The sequence below is a fragment of the Oncorhynchus mykiss genome, chromosome 10, assembly GCF_013265735.2.
Source record: "Oncorhynchus mykiss isolate Arlee chromosome 10, USDA_OmykA_1.1, whole genome shotgun sequence".
In the NCBI taxonomy this organism is placed as follows: Eukaryota; Metazoa; Chordata; class Actinopteri; order Salmoniformes; family Salmonidae; genus Oncorhynchus; species Oncorhynchus mykiss.
In genome coordinates, this window is record NC_048574.1 from 22,821,460 (window position 1) to 22,838,182 (window position 16,723).

At 41.9% G+C, this 16,723-nt stretch overlaps 1 protein-coding gene across 5 annotated transcripts in view; it reads left to right on the top strand.

The window, feature by feature from the left end:
- The first annotated feature begins 667 nt into the window (after positions 1 to 667).
- The window catches only part of robo4 (roundabout, axon guidance receptor, homolog 4 (Drosophila)), a 46,256-nt gene continuing 30,200 nt past the window's right edge, over positions 668 to 16,723 (top strand). For 2 of the 5 annotated variants that reach the window (XM_021617807.2, XM_021617810.2), the window contains exon 1: positions 669 to 1,146. In XM_021617807.2, the coding sequence (XP_021473482.2) occupies positions 945 to 1,146 (202 nt within the window). In that variant the 5' untranslated portion in view covers positions 669 to 944. Of the gene's footprint in view, positions 1,147 to 5,364; positions 5,720 to 16,723 lie in introns of those variants that run through there. The other 3 variants (XM_036989920.1, XM_021617809.2, XM_021617808.2) reach the window with 2 other exon arrangements.

Here is a 16,723-nt window from a genome sequence, read left to right on the forward strand (position 1 = left end):
AATTCCTGGAAGCTGAAAATGTCTCAGCTCTTCCATTGGCCTGCATACTCACGAGACATGGCACCCATTGAGCATGTTTGGGATGCTCTGGATTGACGTGTATGACGGCGTGTTCAGTTCCACAGGCCACAATCAACAGCCTGATCAACTCCATGAGAATGAGATGTGTCACGCTGCATGAGGCAAATGGTGGGCACACCAGATACTGACTGGTTTTCTGATCCACGGCCCTACCTTTTATAAGGTATCTGTGACAAACAGATGTATATCTGTAATCCCAGTCATGTGAAATTCATAGATAAGGGCCTAATGAATTTATTTAAATTGACTGATTTCTTTATATGAACTGTAACTCAGTAAAATCTTTGAAATAGTTACATGTTGCGTTTATGTTTTTGTTCAGTATAGCTTAGGTGAAACAGGCTTCTCTGGATCTCCCCACCCCCTGCCCAAACTCGTTTCCCCTCTTCATCCCCCTCCAGGCCTTGTTTTCGGTCCCCCCGCTCCGTGCAGAACGAATGGCACAGATGTTGTTGGAGAAGACAGGACCCATTTGGTCCCCTTCCGTGCCCTCCTCTCCCAGCATGGGGCCTGAAACTTGTTTTTCAATCATTGTTTCCCCCCCAACTTCTTTTACCCCCCAAAGAAAAAAGAAGCACAGAGAAAGAGGAGGGTGAGAGTGAGAGAGCAAGGAGAGAGGCAAAAAAGAAAGAGGGAGGGAAGGGCATCACAAAGCTGGGGTGGAAGGAATATAAAGAAAAAACATTCTTTATAACAATCTCCAATAATTTAACGCAGGGAGGTCCAAGAGTTGTCAGGGGAGAGACTAGTTGAGTTGTGCCTGTTTGGGCTCAAAGTCTATCATGGTAAGGCATGGTGCCTTAGGCTAGGAGCTTCAGTGTAGAGCTGTGTCATCCAGATAGGGAAGACACGGAGGCTAGAAGATGCAAGTTGGCAGGTGGCTGCTCTGGGTGACCTGGCTCTATATCTGGGCGGAAGGGTCACGCCAGTGTCAATGCCAATGCACCTGTATACCGGAGCCGGGACTGGCCGAGGGGTCAAAGACACCGGTCAAGGAGCATGACCGTCATCGATTGGAACACCGGCAGCATCGGCCACACAGGGACAAGCCACACCGGAGAAAAGGTTAGCTCCCCCCTTCCTTCCCCCTGACCTATCTCAGACATCTTTTGAGGGAAACCTGTACCATAGCAAAGAATGATGGATGAGTTCATTGGAGTTGTGGAGTGCTGATGCTATTAGCCTAGACAGTTCTCCATGTTCTCCATGTGCAGGATAGAAGTTGTGGAGTTAGGCTACATAATTAATTAATAATGCAATTCGTTGTCTTAATTTATAATGCATTACTGATTAAGTAATATATTTGATATTTTTTGACTAATTATATAACAGTACAGAAAGACATCAAGTTTGCATACAAAGTCAAATTAATGTTGGTCAATATGCATACATATTTTCTATCCAATTACTAATGTTAATGTAAATACATATGAAAAATGATCAGTTATATATTAATTATTTAAGGTTGTCATTTGCATGTTTGGTGTATTATTTACTCGTAGCCTGAGACCGCTATGCCTGCGCCAAGCTGTTATGAGAAACATTGCACTCAGCATGTGTCCCAGTGTGAGGACCAATGCGTGACATCTTTAAGATGGAAAACACTGAAAAATGTATTGGACAATTGATGGAAAACCAGTATGAGATGACTTGGGTCAGATTCACCGGCGTTGACTCTTGTTGCTGTATTTGCATCAATATTGTTGAAAACCTCAAACTGCAGCCAAAAAGTTTGGAATGTCGTTCTTCTTTCAACTTGTTTTAACGAACAATTGTTGCTCAAACAGATGACTTGGAATCTCTTCATGTTTATAAATGACTCTACTAACGTGTTATTAGCAGCAGCGTGAAAATAAACATTTGTTTATGTTTGTGTAACAAAAAATATTGAGTTACAAAATATTTTTATTAACAATTTCTTAACACATCTGTTTAGCATTCAATACACTAAGTGTAGCATGTAATTAACAATGAGCTTAAAGATCAATGTACTTCAAACATTTCTTGACTTACTCAAAATGTTTAACCTGACACAACTCAAATCTGGACCCCCTACAAAATCAACTGTAACTGTACTCTGCTATGGTAGTACAACGGGTTTCCACAAAGGTTTTGAGTAATAACAGCACATTGGGATTTACAGTGTACCTTTGATGAAACAATAATATACCCTCAATCTAATTACTTTTTGTGATCATTGACCTGATTTTCAGTGTATAACTATAAAAATGACGTAGCACTGGATTGCTTCTGTTTTAAGATACATTTGTGTAGTGGTGCTTTAAAAGAGGTTGCAAGTCAGTGAGGGCTCCGAGGAGGAGGGAGGGGAGGACCAACAACTCAGAGAATTTCAGAAAAATAGTGAAACATTAAAGTTTTCCTTTTTAGATAAAACTATATTAAATATATTCACATGTCAACAAATAATTGATTAAAACACACTGTGTTGCAATGAAGGTCTACTGAAGCCTCAACATTACTCGGTAGGGTAGCACCATGGTGTAGCAGGAGAACAGCTAGTTTCCGTCCTCCTTTGGTTACGTTGACTTCAATACAAAACCTAGGGGTCTCATGGTTCTCACCCACTTCCATAGACTTACACAGTAATTATGACAGCTTCCGGAGGATGTCCTCCAAACATATCAGAGCTCTCACAGCATGAACTGACATGTTGCCCACCCAATCAAAGGATCAGAGAAATAATCTAGTACTGAAAGCATAAGCTACAACTAGCTAGCACTGCAGTGCATAAAATGTAGTGAGTAGTTAACTCAAAGAGAGATAAAGACAATAGTTTAACCATTTAGAACAAATTAATTTCTTTAAAAATGAAGGAGAAGCAAGAAAGAGAGGGCGTTAGAGCTAGCTATATTTTGTTGTATTTTTTTCACGTTTCACTAGCTGGCTATGGCTACCTAACACAGGAACTCTTCCAAGTCAAGGTAAGCTTTTGGTTTTATTAATTTATTGCCACCAGGGCCTGCCGGTGTAATTGATAAGCTGCTTGTTGAATGTACACTGTACTGCATGATTGTAGCGGGTTTACAAACGCGTTATTTTAGTAGCTAGGTTGACTATGACGTTACTAACGTTGTTATCTAATATGGTGACAACGATGTCTAGCGGTTATGATATGAAGGTTTGGCTTGGAAAGGTTTTTTCGTCTGGTCAAATACAGCTGATGTGTTGTCACTGAAGTCCACAAGCGAAGGGTAAACGTGAGAAGAGACGAGTGCATAGATCCGAAAAGGAATTATACAACGAGCCAAATGTTCATGCTGTTTGTATGTGGCTACTATGAAAGTGAACTGTCTTTGCGTGTGATCAGGGGTGTATTCATTCCGCCGATTCTGTTGAAAAACATTTCTTAAATTAAATGAAACTGGGAAAAACATACATTAATTTGTCCAATAGAAACTCTTGTTTGCAACGGTTGGACTAATGATTACACCCTAGATCAGCTAGACGCAGGCAAAAGTGTGCAAGGCGGTATTGAATGTGTCTGTCACCTTGATTTCTCCAATTTTTCTCTCAATCTGTGCATCTACATTGTAAACTTTCATTCAAAGGCTAGGTTGGAGGAACCTCATGAGTATAGGGAAAATGTTAGTGTCATGTAGTAGCCTAAACCTATTGATGTTACATTGAGCTCTGTGAATGGAATTTGAATGACAGTTATCCAATATGCTGTAATATAAATAAGGCCATGCTCATGAAAAAAATGATCATCGTCATCTTAAAAGGCACCTGTTGCAAGTATATATATTTCTAGCTTGCTTGAAATAAAATAAAAAACACGTCAAAAGCTTTTAGCATTAATTCCCTCTTTTTAAACACATTATTTTTCTCATTCCATTCATCTCTCTCACCCATTCCAACACCTCCTTGACCTTTTGAGACTTCATAAAATTAAAAGAGGTCAATTTTAAAGCCATCCCTCAGCACATCTTTAACCCACCACCATTGCCATGCATTGTGTTTAGGGCTAGCCATCTTCCTTCAGCCTCTCCAAACCTTTTGTTCATGGCTGAAATCTGGCCAAGGCCATCTAGCCCGAGTTCTTGGATCAATATAAGCGTCCATCACCTCGACTGGGCCTTTCTAGAGCGACACAATGGCAGGTTCACTAAACAACACTTTATCTATGTGGTTTTTGGGAGGGAATTAACTACCAGTGGCAGTTTCCCCCTTTTATCTCTCTTCTCTCCCTCCGAGAGCCCTGTTTGCACAGGGGATCTTGGGTAATTGGGATAAGTAACTATTAGCTCCTGAAGTTGTTTTTCTTTTCTCTTCACAGCTATGCTCTAGCAGGACCTCCTTGTTGTTTCTGCTGTAATGTATCACTTGGTGATGACATCTGAGTGGATTTGTAGCAGGATGGAAAAAAGAGATCCATTTTGTCTCAATTAAAACTCTAAATATTAAAAGAACATTTGAATGCATATGTTACTCTTTAGAGCTACTCTGCATGAATCTGTAGGCTAGAGCAAGTCAAACCTCTCCATAAGTCATTTAAATTCAGTTGAAAAATAAGGCTGTCGATATTAGCAGATATTATTGTGATTGCATCTCTCTACAAAACAACTCCTTGCATTTCCAATTCCTTGTTGTGCAACATATTTTCAGTTTAGATGAAATAATGCAATGATAAACCATGAGATATGACATGATTGCAAGAACTGTAAAATCTCTTCAGTTCATTAGAGATGAGATCATATCATTTACATCTATTGTTTAGAAACATGGGAGCCTCCACATTTCCTGCCTCACCATGTAGGGTTGACAGAACTGCTGCTACAAATAAGAAAACATGGAAGAAAACATGGAAATTGAAGACCAGTCCACATGGCTGTTTGTATTATAAGCTTCTAAGAATGCAGGAAACCAAACATATAGGCAACCAATAAAGCTTATGAGGATCAATATTGCTGTAGGGTACCATAATTTATAACCCTGAAATTGGCACTTCAAATAAGGGAACATGTAAATAAATGTAAACGAATAAGGTAGGCTTTAAAGTGCCCCAGAAGCAAATTATCTTATTATTGCGTTTCAGGAAACAATTTATGTTCAAAGAGGACCACAATATATCCTGTTTAGCCCATGTATGCAGTGGCAGTCCTTTTTATTTCTTGCCATTTATGTTTGTAATGCTTACTTAGCAGGTGTTGGTGATAAAACGGTGGCATAAACCCCTCATGCGATTAAAGTCATTTCCAGCCAGGGAGTTAAAACGTGGGAGTGTCGCTTTTTTAAAGCGGTGACTTGTTGCCGCTTCGCCTACCTCAATTCTGTCCGCATCATAGTCACGAGGGACCGTTCCTAATTGCGTTGGCGCTTTGTTGGATCTAGATAAAGCGGTAGTCATTGTGTGACGGAATGGCAAACGAAACAAACATTGAAATATCTGAACAATTTTATTCAATCTTGATAAGAAATTCCTCAAATTGAAATTTGGTTCGTGCGTAAAAGTTGAAAGGAAACGAACGTCCTCAAGTGAAATAATATGCACCAGATAGGTCAACGATGCAATAAGAATTTGATTACATGCTGTGTTTTGGTGACCTAACATTTAAAATGACGGAACAGGTGTTTACAAGATTGTTGGTATTTTTCGCAACTCTTGGCAACCTTGCAGGTAAGGCTTTTATTTTGATATGATATATGTAATGTAGGCCTATCTATGGTAAACATCGATTGTATGCCATATCTGATAATGCATTTAGTGTTAATTTAATTCTCATTATTGCTACTAATGAAATAAATAAAGTTTGTAATACCGTAGTTGTAGCCTATATTGGCTGGGTTATTGTTGCCTGGTTTGTGAGCTATTGAATGAATTGAACTCATTCTCAACAGAAGTTTCTCTCTCAACAAAATAACTTTATCTCAACAACAGTTTACAAACATAGATTCCAGTGGTATCAGAGCCACCATTTGTTTATTGACAGGCTTAGCTTTTTAAAGCCAGACTTTAGACTTAACTGTATGATCAATAGTTATTAATCAATAGTTATCTCCTGTTACAGATTTTTTTTAATCCCCTACTTTTTTCAACAAGAGAGGAACAAATGTATTTTTACATTTAATTTTCCTACTTTTCAATGGCACTTTGTTGTTTAGTAAATAATCAACACTTGATCTAACCTACAGCACCTGCCAAGTCAGCCCATCTGTGTGACACACTATTGTTATTCCAATCAATATGGAAGTGACAATTTAGGAAAGATTTATTAGACTATTCTAGAGATTTTGAAAATAATAAACATGTAAAAATATAATATTTGATTTTCAAAAAATAGTTGTAGGATTTTGAGATGTTTCTTCCTCACGAAATAGCTCTGTCCGAAAGAATATAGACTTTACATGGCAAGCCACAGACAAGATTGTCTTATCCTATGATCAGGAATAGGCCTATGGCTAGCCTAGTGTTGCAAGTTACATCTGAAAACCTATGAAAAAGATCTTGACAGTCTTTGAAAGCATGTCCTCTCATGCATGATGAAAGCATCCATCAGATAGCTGTTCTAGTTGCAATATTTTAATATAAAAATCAACACAGGCACATATAGCCCATCGCAGCTCAATGGCCAAAGTTTGTGATTTTTATCCAATAGTACATATCTGCAATTAAGCCTTAGAATCAATAGGGTATCATCCTCCCAAGTCCCTCCCATTGGCCCATGTGATTGACATGTTTTGACATTGCCATTCAATAAGGGCATTGTTGACAGGCCAGTAATAGCATGGGTACACTGCCACTGCCCAACACTCAGCGCACAGGTGACAGATTTCCCTGTGAGCCCTCTTGATTTTGTTTGTGCGAATGCGCTTTTGTTGCATCGTTTAGTGGGGGGAGGCCTTTCGACTGGTTTAGCTTCCTGTCCCATACAGGAAGTACAGCAAATACCCCCCACTTCCTCCAACTTGGAGTCATACAATACCATAGGACAATTAAACAATGGGAATTCCAATGCTGCTGGCTTAAGAATAGACATTGTTTGTTGGTAGCCGGAGTCTCTGCTTGTTTGTGTTGGGTGTTCTTACTTAAGTGTGTGAGCTGACCCTGGACTAGGGGCACCCTTTTTATTTTTATTTTATTTTATTTTACCTTTATTTAACTAGGCAAGTCAGTTAAGAACAAATTCTTATTTTCAATGACGGCCTAGGAACAGTGGGTTAACTGCCTGTTCAGGGGCAGAACGACAGATTTGTACCTTGTCAGCTCAGGGATTTGAACTTGCAACCTTCCGGTTACTAGTCCAACACTCTAACCACTAGGCTACCCTGCCGCCCCTTTGGGTGTGGTGTCTCTGTACTGTAAAAGTTCACTATTGCTGAACTCTTAAGTATACTCTTGCTCCACTTTGAGTTTGTTCATCTCTTCATCTGCCATTAGCCTCTGAGTCATACTGTACCACAATGTCGTCTCCATCACAGTAAAACTCATTTTTGAAGGTGGGAGTTGCTTATGGTATGAAAAGCATTGGGGAGCCTCCCAATGGAGGCTCTTGTTGTATCTAGCCTTCAAAACTGACCCAGGATCGGGGGCGCTAGTGCTCATGCGTATGGAGTAGAAGCATTCCTTCAAATCTCCTCTCCACTTATTTTGAAATCTTTAATTGTTACCATTTTAGTTTCAAGTTTGCAAAAAAATATATACACATTGTTTAGTATGTTTCCCAGGCACTAACTACAGCAAAAAAGTTAAATATTGCGATGAAAACCAACAGAACAGCTAACACAAAATCTACACAGGCCCAACAAGCAGCATCTAGCTCCATTTGAGTACTGAAGGTGACAACTCTCCAAATACCCAGCAACAAGATTCAATGTGTCAACAAATGAAAGAGGCTGTAATAAATCTATCAACGATAATTTTGACAGGCTCGAAACAAAGTTTGAGTCTCTAAAGACAGCACAGGCCGAACTGAAGAGCCGCATGGACACAGCCAATTAGGACTTGTCTGACCATGACACCCGGATCGGTGGCCTGGAAACCACCTGCGCGCAGCTTAGAAAGAAGAACAAGGCGCTCCAAGCGAAGGTTCTCGATTTAGAAGGCAGCAGTTGCAGGCTGAACATCAAACTTGTGGGGATTTTGGAGGATGAAGAACAAGGTTAACCCACAGAGTTCATGTCCTAGCTCATTCCTAAGCTGCTGGGCGACGACAACTTCCCAAAGCCTCTCATCATTGACCGTGCACACCGCTCTCTACAGGCGAATCCCTCACCCGGTGCCAAGCCACGCACCATAATTGCAAGGGTACATCGCTTTCAGGAAAAGGAGCTCATTCTACGACTTGGATGACAGCGAGCTATGGAATACAAAGGCCAAAAGGTTCTCATCTTCCCGACTAAACAACGGAGGCCCTAATCTATGGATTTCACATGACCTAGGAATCCAGATATGCATCTGTTGGTCACATATACCTTAAAAGAAAAGGTAGGGGCGTGGATCAGTGATCATTTGCCCACTGAAGTTGGTTATGACACCGAACTGCAGTCAGATCAAAATCCTGAGGTTCCCTCAGACGGTTTCTGTTAGTTTGTGCAGAAATTCCTTGTTTGTGAACCCACAGTTTCATCAGCTGTCCGGTTTGCTGGTCTCTGACGATCCCGCAAGTGAAGCCAGATGTGGAGGTCCCGGGCTTGCGTGGTTACACTTGGTCTGCGGTTGTGAGGCCAGTTGGAAGTATTTCCAAATTCTCTAAAACAACATTGGAGGCAGCTAATGGTAGAGAAATTAACATTAATTTCTCTGCCAACAGGTATGGTGGATATTCCTGCAGTCAGCATGCCAATTACACACTTCCTCAACTTGAGACATCTGTGGCATTTAGTTTTATGTCAAAACTGCACATTTTAGAGTGGCCTTTTATTTTCCCCAGCACAAGGTGCACCTGTATAATGGTCATGCTGTTTAATCCGCTTCTTAATATGCCACACCTATCAGGTGGATGGATTATCTTGGCAAAGGAAAAATGCTCACTAATGCTCATTGCATTTATATTTTTGTTCAGTGTACACGTGGGTAGGGGTAAAAGTAAGGCAGGCAGTGCGGGAGGGGTTCACCGGTACAGCTGATATAGGGAGAAGGGGGGAGAAGGATGAAGTGAGGGAGGGAGACTGTTATTGACAAAATAAGGTTGTTAAACATAAAGTGTTCAACAGGAATCTCTGTGTGTCAGTGTCCCCACCTGGGGTCCACAGTGTCCACACTAAGTGGCTACAGAGTACTTTATACTGAAAAACAGACACACACACTCACATCAGTGGCGGTCGGTGCCATTTAAGATTAGGGAGGACAATTGTTATTTTTATGAACATGGCCTTATTTCTATTACAGCATATTGGATGACTGTCATTCATATTCCATTCACCCAGTTCAACGTAACATCGATAGGTTTAGGCTACTACATGATACTCAAAGTTTCCCTATACCTATCATGAGGTTGCTACAACCTAGCCTATGAATGAAAGTTTAAAATGTAGGTGCACAGGTCGAGAGAAATTTGAGTAATCAAGGTGACGGTCATTGACACATTCAATATTTCCTTGCACAATCTTGCCTGTATCTAGCTGATCTAGGGTGTAATCATTAGTCAGTTGCAAACAAGAGTTTCTATTGGACAAATTCAGGTATGTTTATATTTTTATTTTATTTAACCGTTATTTAACTAGGCAAGTCGGTTAAGAACAAATTCTTATTTACAATGATGGCCTACCAAAAGGAAAAAGGCCTCCTGCGGGGATGGGGGCCTGGAATTAAAAATGAATACAATATAAATATAGGACAAAACACACATCACAACAAGAGAGACAAGACTCCACTCCATAAAGAGAGACCGAAGAAGACAACATAGCAAGGCAGTAACACATGACAACACAGCATGGTAGCAACATAACAACAACAACAACAACATGGTAGCAACAAAACATGATAGCAGCACAAAACATGGTACAAACATTATTGGGCACAGACAACAGCACAAAGGGCAATAAGGTAGAGGCAACAATACATCACACAAAGCAGCCACAACTGTCAGTGAGTGTGTCCATGATTGAGTCTTTGAGATTGAGATAAAACTGTCCAGTTTGAGTGTTTGTTGCAGCTCATTCTAGTCACTAGCTGCTGAAAAGAGGGAGCGACCCAGGGATGTGTGTGCTTTGGGGACCTTTAACAGAATGTGACTGGCAAAACGGGTGTTGTATGTGGAGGATGAGGGCTGCAGTAGATATCTCAGATAGGTGGGAGTGATGCCTAAGAGGGTTTTATAAATGCGCATCAACCAGTGGGTCTTGCGACAGGTATACAGAGATGACCAGTTAACAGAGTATAGAGTGCAGTGATGTGTCCTATAAGGAGCATTGGGGGTAAATCTGATTGCCGAATGGTTAAGAACATCTAGCTGCTCGAGAGCACCCTTACCTGCCGATCTATAAATTATGTCTCCGTAATCTAGCATGGGTAGGATGGTCATCTGAATCAGGGTTAGTTTGGCAGCTAGGCTGAAAGAGGAGCGATTACGATAGAGGAAACCAAGTCTATATTTAACTTTAGCCTGCAGCTTTGATATGTGCTGAGAGAAGGACAGTGCACCGTCTAGCCATACTCCCAAGTACTTGTATGAGGTGACTACCTCAAGCTCTAAACCCTCAGGTAGTAATAGCACCTGTGGAAATAGGGGCATTCTTCTTACCACATTACCTTTGTTTTGGAGGTGTTCAGAACAAGGTTAAGGGTAGAGAAAGCTTGTTGGACATTAAGACAGCTTTGTTGTAGCACTTAACACAAAATCCAGGGAGGGGCCAGTTGAGTATAAGACTGTATCATCTGCATATAAATGGATGAGAGCTTCCTACTGCCTGAGCTATGTTGTAAATTGAGAAGAGTGTAGGACCTAGGATCGAGCCTTGGGGTACTCCCTTGGGTACAGGCAGTGGCTGAGATGGCAGATGTTCTGACTTAATACACTGCACACTTTGAGAGAGATAGTTAGCAAACCAGGCCAAAGACCCCTCAGACACCAATACTCCTTAGCCGGCCCACAATAATGGAATGGTCTACCGTATCAAAAGCTTTGGCCAAGTCAATAAAAATAGCAGCACAATATTGCTTAGAATCAAGGGCAATGGTGACATCATTGAGGACCTTTAAGTTTGCAGTGACACATCCATAACCTGAGTGGAAACCAGATTGCATACCCGAGTTAATACTATAGACATCAAGAAAGCCAGTCAGTTGATTATTGACAAGTTTTTCCAACACTTTTGATAAACAGGGCAAAATAGAAATACAGTGCCTTGCGAAAATATTCGGCCCCCTTGAACTTTGCGACCCTTTGCCACATTTCAGGCTTCAAACATAAAGATATAAAACTGTATTTTTTTGTGAAGAATCAATAACAAGTGGGACACAATCATGAAGTGGAACGACATTTATTGGATATTTCAAACTTTTTTAACAAATCAAAAACTGAAAAATTGGGCGTGCAAAATTATTCAGCCCCCTTAAGTTAATACTTTGTAGCGCCACCTTTTGCTGCGATTACAGCTGTAAGTCGCTTGGGGTATGTCTCTATCAGTTTTGCACATCGAGAGACTGACATTTTTTCCCATTCCTCCTTGCAAAACAGCTCGAGCTCAGTGAGATTGGATGGAGAGCATTTGTGAACAGCAGTTTTCAGTTCTTTCCACAGATTCTCGATTGGATTCAGGTCTGGACTTTGACTTGGCCATTCTAACACCTGGATATGTTTATTTTTGAACCATTCCATTGTAGATTTTGCATTATGTTTTGGATCATTGTCTTGTTGGAAGACAAATCTCCGTCCCAGTCTCAGATCTTTTGCAGACTCCATCAGGTTTTCTTCCAGAATGGTCCTGTATTTGGCTCCATCCATCTTCCCATCAATTTTAACCATCTTCCCTGTCCCTGCTGAAGAAAAGCAGGCCCAAACCATGATGCTGCCACCACCATGTTTGACAGTGTTCAGGGTGATGAGCTGTGTTGCTTTTACGCCAAACATAACGTTTTGCATTGTTGCCAAAAAGTTCAATTTTGGTTTCATCTGACCAGAGCACCTTCTTCCACATGTTTGGTGTGTCTCCCAGGTGGCTTGTGGCAAACTTTAAACAACACTTTTTATGGATATCTTTAAGAAATGGCTTTCTTCTTGCCACTCTTCCATAAAGGCCAGATTTGTGCAATATACGACTGATTGTTGTCCTATGGACAGAGTCTCCCACCTCAGCTGTAGATCTCTGCAGTTCATCCAGAGTGATCATGGGCCTCTTGGCTGCATCTCTGATCAGTCTTCTCCTTGTATGAGCTGAAAGTTTAGAGGGACGGCCAGGTCTTGGTAGATTTGCAGTGGTCTGATACTCCTTCCATTTCAATATTATCGCTTGCACAGTGCTCCTTGGGATGTTTAAAGTTTGGGAAATCTTTTTGTATCCAAATCCGGCTTTAAACTTCTTCACAACAGTATCTCGGACCTGCCTGGTGTGTTCCTTGTTCTTCATGATGCTCTCTGCGCTTTTAACGGACCTCTGAGACTATCACAGTGCAGGTGCATTTATACGGAGACTTGATTACACACAGGTGGATTGTATTTATCATCATTAGTCATTTAGGTCAACATTGGATCATTCAGAGATCCTCACTGAACTTCTGGAGAGAGTTTGCTGCACTGAAAGTAAAGGGGCTGAATAATTTTGCACGCCCAATTTTTCAGTTTTTGATTTGTTAAAAAAGTTTGAAATATCCAATAAATGTCGTTCCACTTCATGATTGTGTCCCACTTGTTGTTGATTCTTCACAAAAAAATACAGTTTTATATCTTTGTTTGAAGCCTGAAATGTGGCAAAAGGTCGCAAAGTTCAAGGGGGGCGAATACTTTCGCAAGGCACTGTAGGCCTATAACATTTAGAATCAGCTGGATCTCCCCCTTTAAATAAAGGACAAACTGTGGCTGCCTTCCAAGCAATGGGAACCTCTCCAGAAAGGAGATACAGGCTTGGTGATGATAGGGGCAGCAACCTTAAAGAAGAAAGGGTCTAAACCATCTGACCCAGATGTTTTTTTTGGGTTCAAGTTTAAGGAGCTCCTTTAGCACCTCGGACTCAGTCGCTGCCTGCAGTGAGAAACTTTGTAGCGGGGCAGGTGAAAAACGAGGGAGAAGCATCGGGGATAGTCGCATTAGAAAGGGTGGGAGATGAGGAAATGTTGGATGGGCAAGGAAGGATGGCTGAGTCAAATAGGAATCCTGACTTAATGAAGTGGTGATTAAAGAGCTTACTCATGTGCTTCTTGTCATGTAACAACCACATAATCAACATTAAGGGACATGGGCAGCTGTGAGGGGGAGGCTTTATTCTTTAACCGTTTTACATAACTTCTTGGAGTTACAGAGAGAGAACTGCTCCTTAAAGTAACTAACTTTGGCCTTCCGGATAGCCTGAGTGCACTTATTTCTCATTTGCCTGAACGATAGCCAGTCAACCTGAGTATGCGTGTGCCGAGCCTTTCGCCAAATGTAATTCTTAAGGTGGAGTAACTCTGCAAGATCACGGTTGAACCAGGGGCTGAACCAGTTTTGAATTCACATTTTCTTTATGGGGGTGTGTTTGTTAACAATACCACTGAAAATATAAAAAAGAAGGTCCAAGCGTCATCGACAGAGCTGATCATGAAGGAAGGCTTGCTCATTAAAGTTTTTTAGCAAGCGTCTATGACAAATCAGGAAAGGTTGTTTCACTGAGCAGCCATTGCGAACACAGACTGTAAAACAGTGATCACTAAGGTCATTACAGAAAACACCAGACTGATACCTATCAGGATTATTTGTGAGGATAACATCGAGGAGAGTAGCCTTATTTTGGGGTGTTTGGAGTCATACCTTGTGAGATTGGTAATAATGTGAGAACTATTTAAGGAGTCCCATTGCTTTAGGACTTGGTCAGATGGTTTAAGCATGTCCAGGTTTAAGTCACCTAGCAGGACAAATTCAGACTTAGTGTAAGGGGTCAGGAGAGAGCTTAGGGCAGGTAAGGTATGGGCTGGTTCTGATGGAGGATGATTAGCACCCAGCAACAGTCAACAAAGAGCTATTTGAAAGTTTAATGCTTAAAACCAGCAAGTCAAATTATTTGGGGACAGACTTGGTGGAGACAACTGAGCACTGAAGGGGATCCTTGGTAAAGATTGCCACTCCCCCACCTTTGGATGATCTGTTTTCCCAGAAAAAGGTTATAATCAGAAAGGTTAACATCAGTATTCAAAACACTCTTCCTTAATCTCTTGAAGCTAGGGGGCGCTATTTTTATTTTTGGAAAAATAACGCTTCCAAAGTAAACGGCCTATTTCTCAGGACCAGATGCTAGAATATGCATATAGCTTAGGATAGAAAACACTCTAAAGTTTCCAAAACTGTAAAAATATTGTCTGTGAGTATAACAGAACTGATATTGCAGGCGAAAGCCTGAGAAAAATCCAATCAGGAAGTGACTCTTATTTTGAAACCCCTGTCTTTCTATGCATCCCTATTGCCCATTGAAAGGGATATCAACCAGATTCCTTTTTCTTTGGCTTCCCTAAGGTGTCTACAGCCTTTAGACATAGTTTCAGGCCTTTATTTTGAAGAATGAGCGTAAACGTCCACATTGGGTAAGTGGTCAAATCAAATCAAATTTTATTTGTCACATACAAATGGTTAGCAGATGTTAATGCGAGTGTAGCGAAATGCTTGTGCTTCTAGTTCCGACAATGCAGTAATAACCAACAAGTAATCTAACTAACAATTCCAAAACTACTGTCTTTAACACAGTGTAAGGGGATAAAGAATATGTACATAAGGATATATGAATGAGTGATGGTACAGAGCAGCATAGGCAGGATACAGTAGATGGTATCGAGTACAGTATATACATGAGGTGAGTATGTAAACAAAGTGGCATAGTTAAAGTGGCTAGTGATACATGTATTACATAAGGATGCAGTCGATGATATAGAGTACAGTATATACGTATGCATATGAGATTAATAATGTAGGGTAAGTAACATTATATAAGGTAGCATTGTTTAAAGTGGCTAGTGATATATTTACATAATTTCCCATCAATTCCCATTATTAAAGTGGCTGGAGTTGAGTCAGTGTCAGTGTCAGTGTGTTGGCAGCAGCCACTCAATGTTAGTGGTGGCTGTTTAACAGTCTGATGGCCTTGAGATAGAAGCTGTTTTTCAGTCTCTCGGTCCCAGCTTTGATGCACCTGTACTGACCTCGCCTTCTGGATGATAGCGGGGTGAACAGGCAGTGGCTCGGGTGGTTGATGTCCTTGATGATCTTTATGGCCTTCCTGTAACATTGGGTGGTGTAGGTGTCCTGGAGGGCAGGTAGTTTGCCCCCGGTGATGCGTTGTGCAGACCTCACTACCCTCTGGAGAGCCTTACGGTTGTGGGCGGAGCAGTTGCCGTACCAGGCGGTGATACAGCCCGCCAGGATGCTCTCGATTGTGCATCTGTAGAAGTTTGTGAGTGCTTTTGGTGACAAACTGAATTTCTTCAGCCTCCTGAGGTTGAAGAGGCGCTGCTGCGCCTTCTTCACGATGCTGTCTGTGTGAGTGGACCAATTCAGTTTGTCTGTGATGTGTATGCCGAGGAACTTAAAACTTGCTACCCTCTCCACTACTGTTCCATCGATGTGGATAGGGGGGTGTTCCCTCTGCTGTTTCCTGAAGTCCACAATCATCTCCTTAGTTTTGTTGACGTTGAGTGTGAGGTTATTTTCCTGACACCACACTCCGAGGGCCCTCACCTCCTCCCTGTAGGCCGTCTCGTCGTTGTTGGTAATCAAGCCTACCACTGTTGTGTCGTCCGCAAACTTGATGATTGAGTTGGAGGCGTGCGTGGCCACGCAGTCGTGGGTGAACAGGGAGTACAGGAGAGGGCTCAGAACGCACCCTTGTGGGGCCCCAGTGTTGAGGATCAGTGGGGTGGAGATGTTGTTTTCTACCCTCACCACCTGGGGGCGGCCCGTCAGGAAGTCCAGTACCCAGTTGCACAGGGCGGGGTCGAGACCCAGGGTTCACAGCATTCTCACATAGGTATTCCTCTTGTCCAGATGGGTTAGTGCAGTGTGCAGTGTGGTTGAGATTGCATCGTCTGTGGACCTATTTGGGCGGTAAGCAAATTGGAGTGGGTCTAGGGTGTCGGGTAGGGTGGAGGTGATATGGTCCTTGACTAGTCTCTCAAAGCACTTCATGATGACGGAAGTGAGTGCTACGGGGCGGTAGTCGTTTAGCTCAGTTACCTTAGCTTTCTTGGGAACAGGAACAATGGTGGCCCTCTTGAAGCATGTGGGAACAGCAGACTGGTATAGGGATTGATTGAATATGTCCGTAAACACACCGGCCAGCTGGTCTGCGCATGCTCTGAGGGCGCGGCTGGGGATGCCGTCTGGGCCTGCAGCCTTGCGAGGGTTAACACGTTTAAATGTGTTACTCACCTCGGCTGCAGTGAAGGAGAGTCCGCATGTTTTCGTTGCAGGCCGTGTCAGTGGCACTGTATTGTCCTCAAAGCGGGCAAAAAAGTTATTTCGTCTGCCTGGGAGCAGGACATCCTGGTCCGTGACTGGGCTGG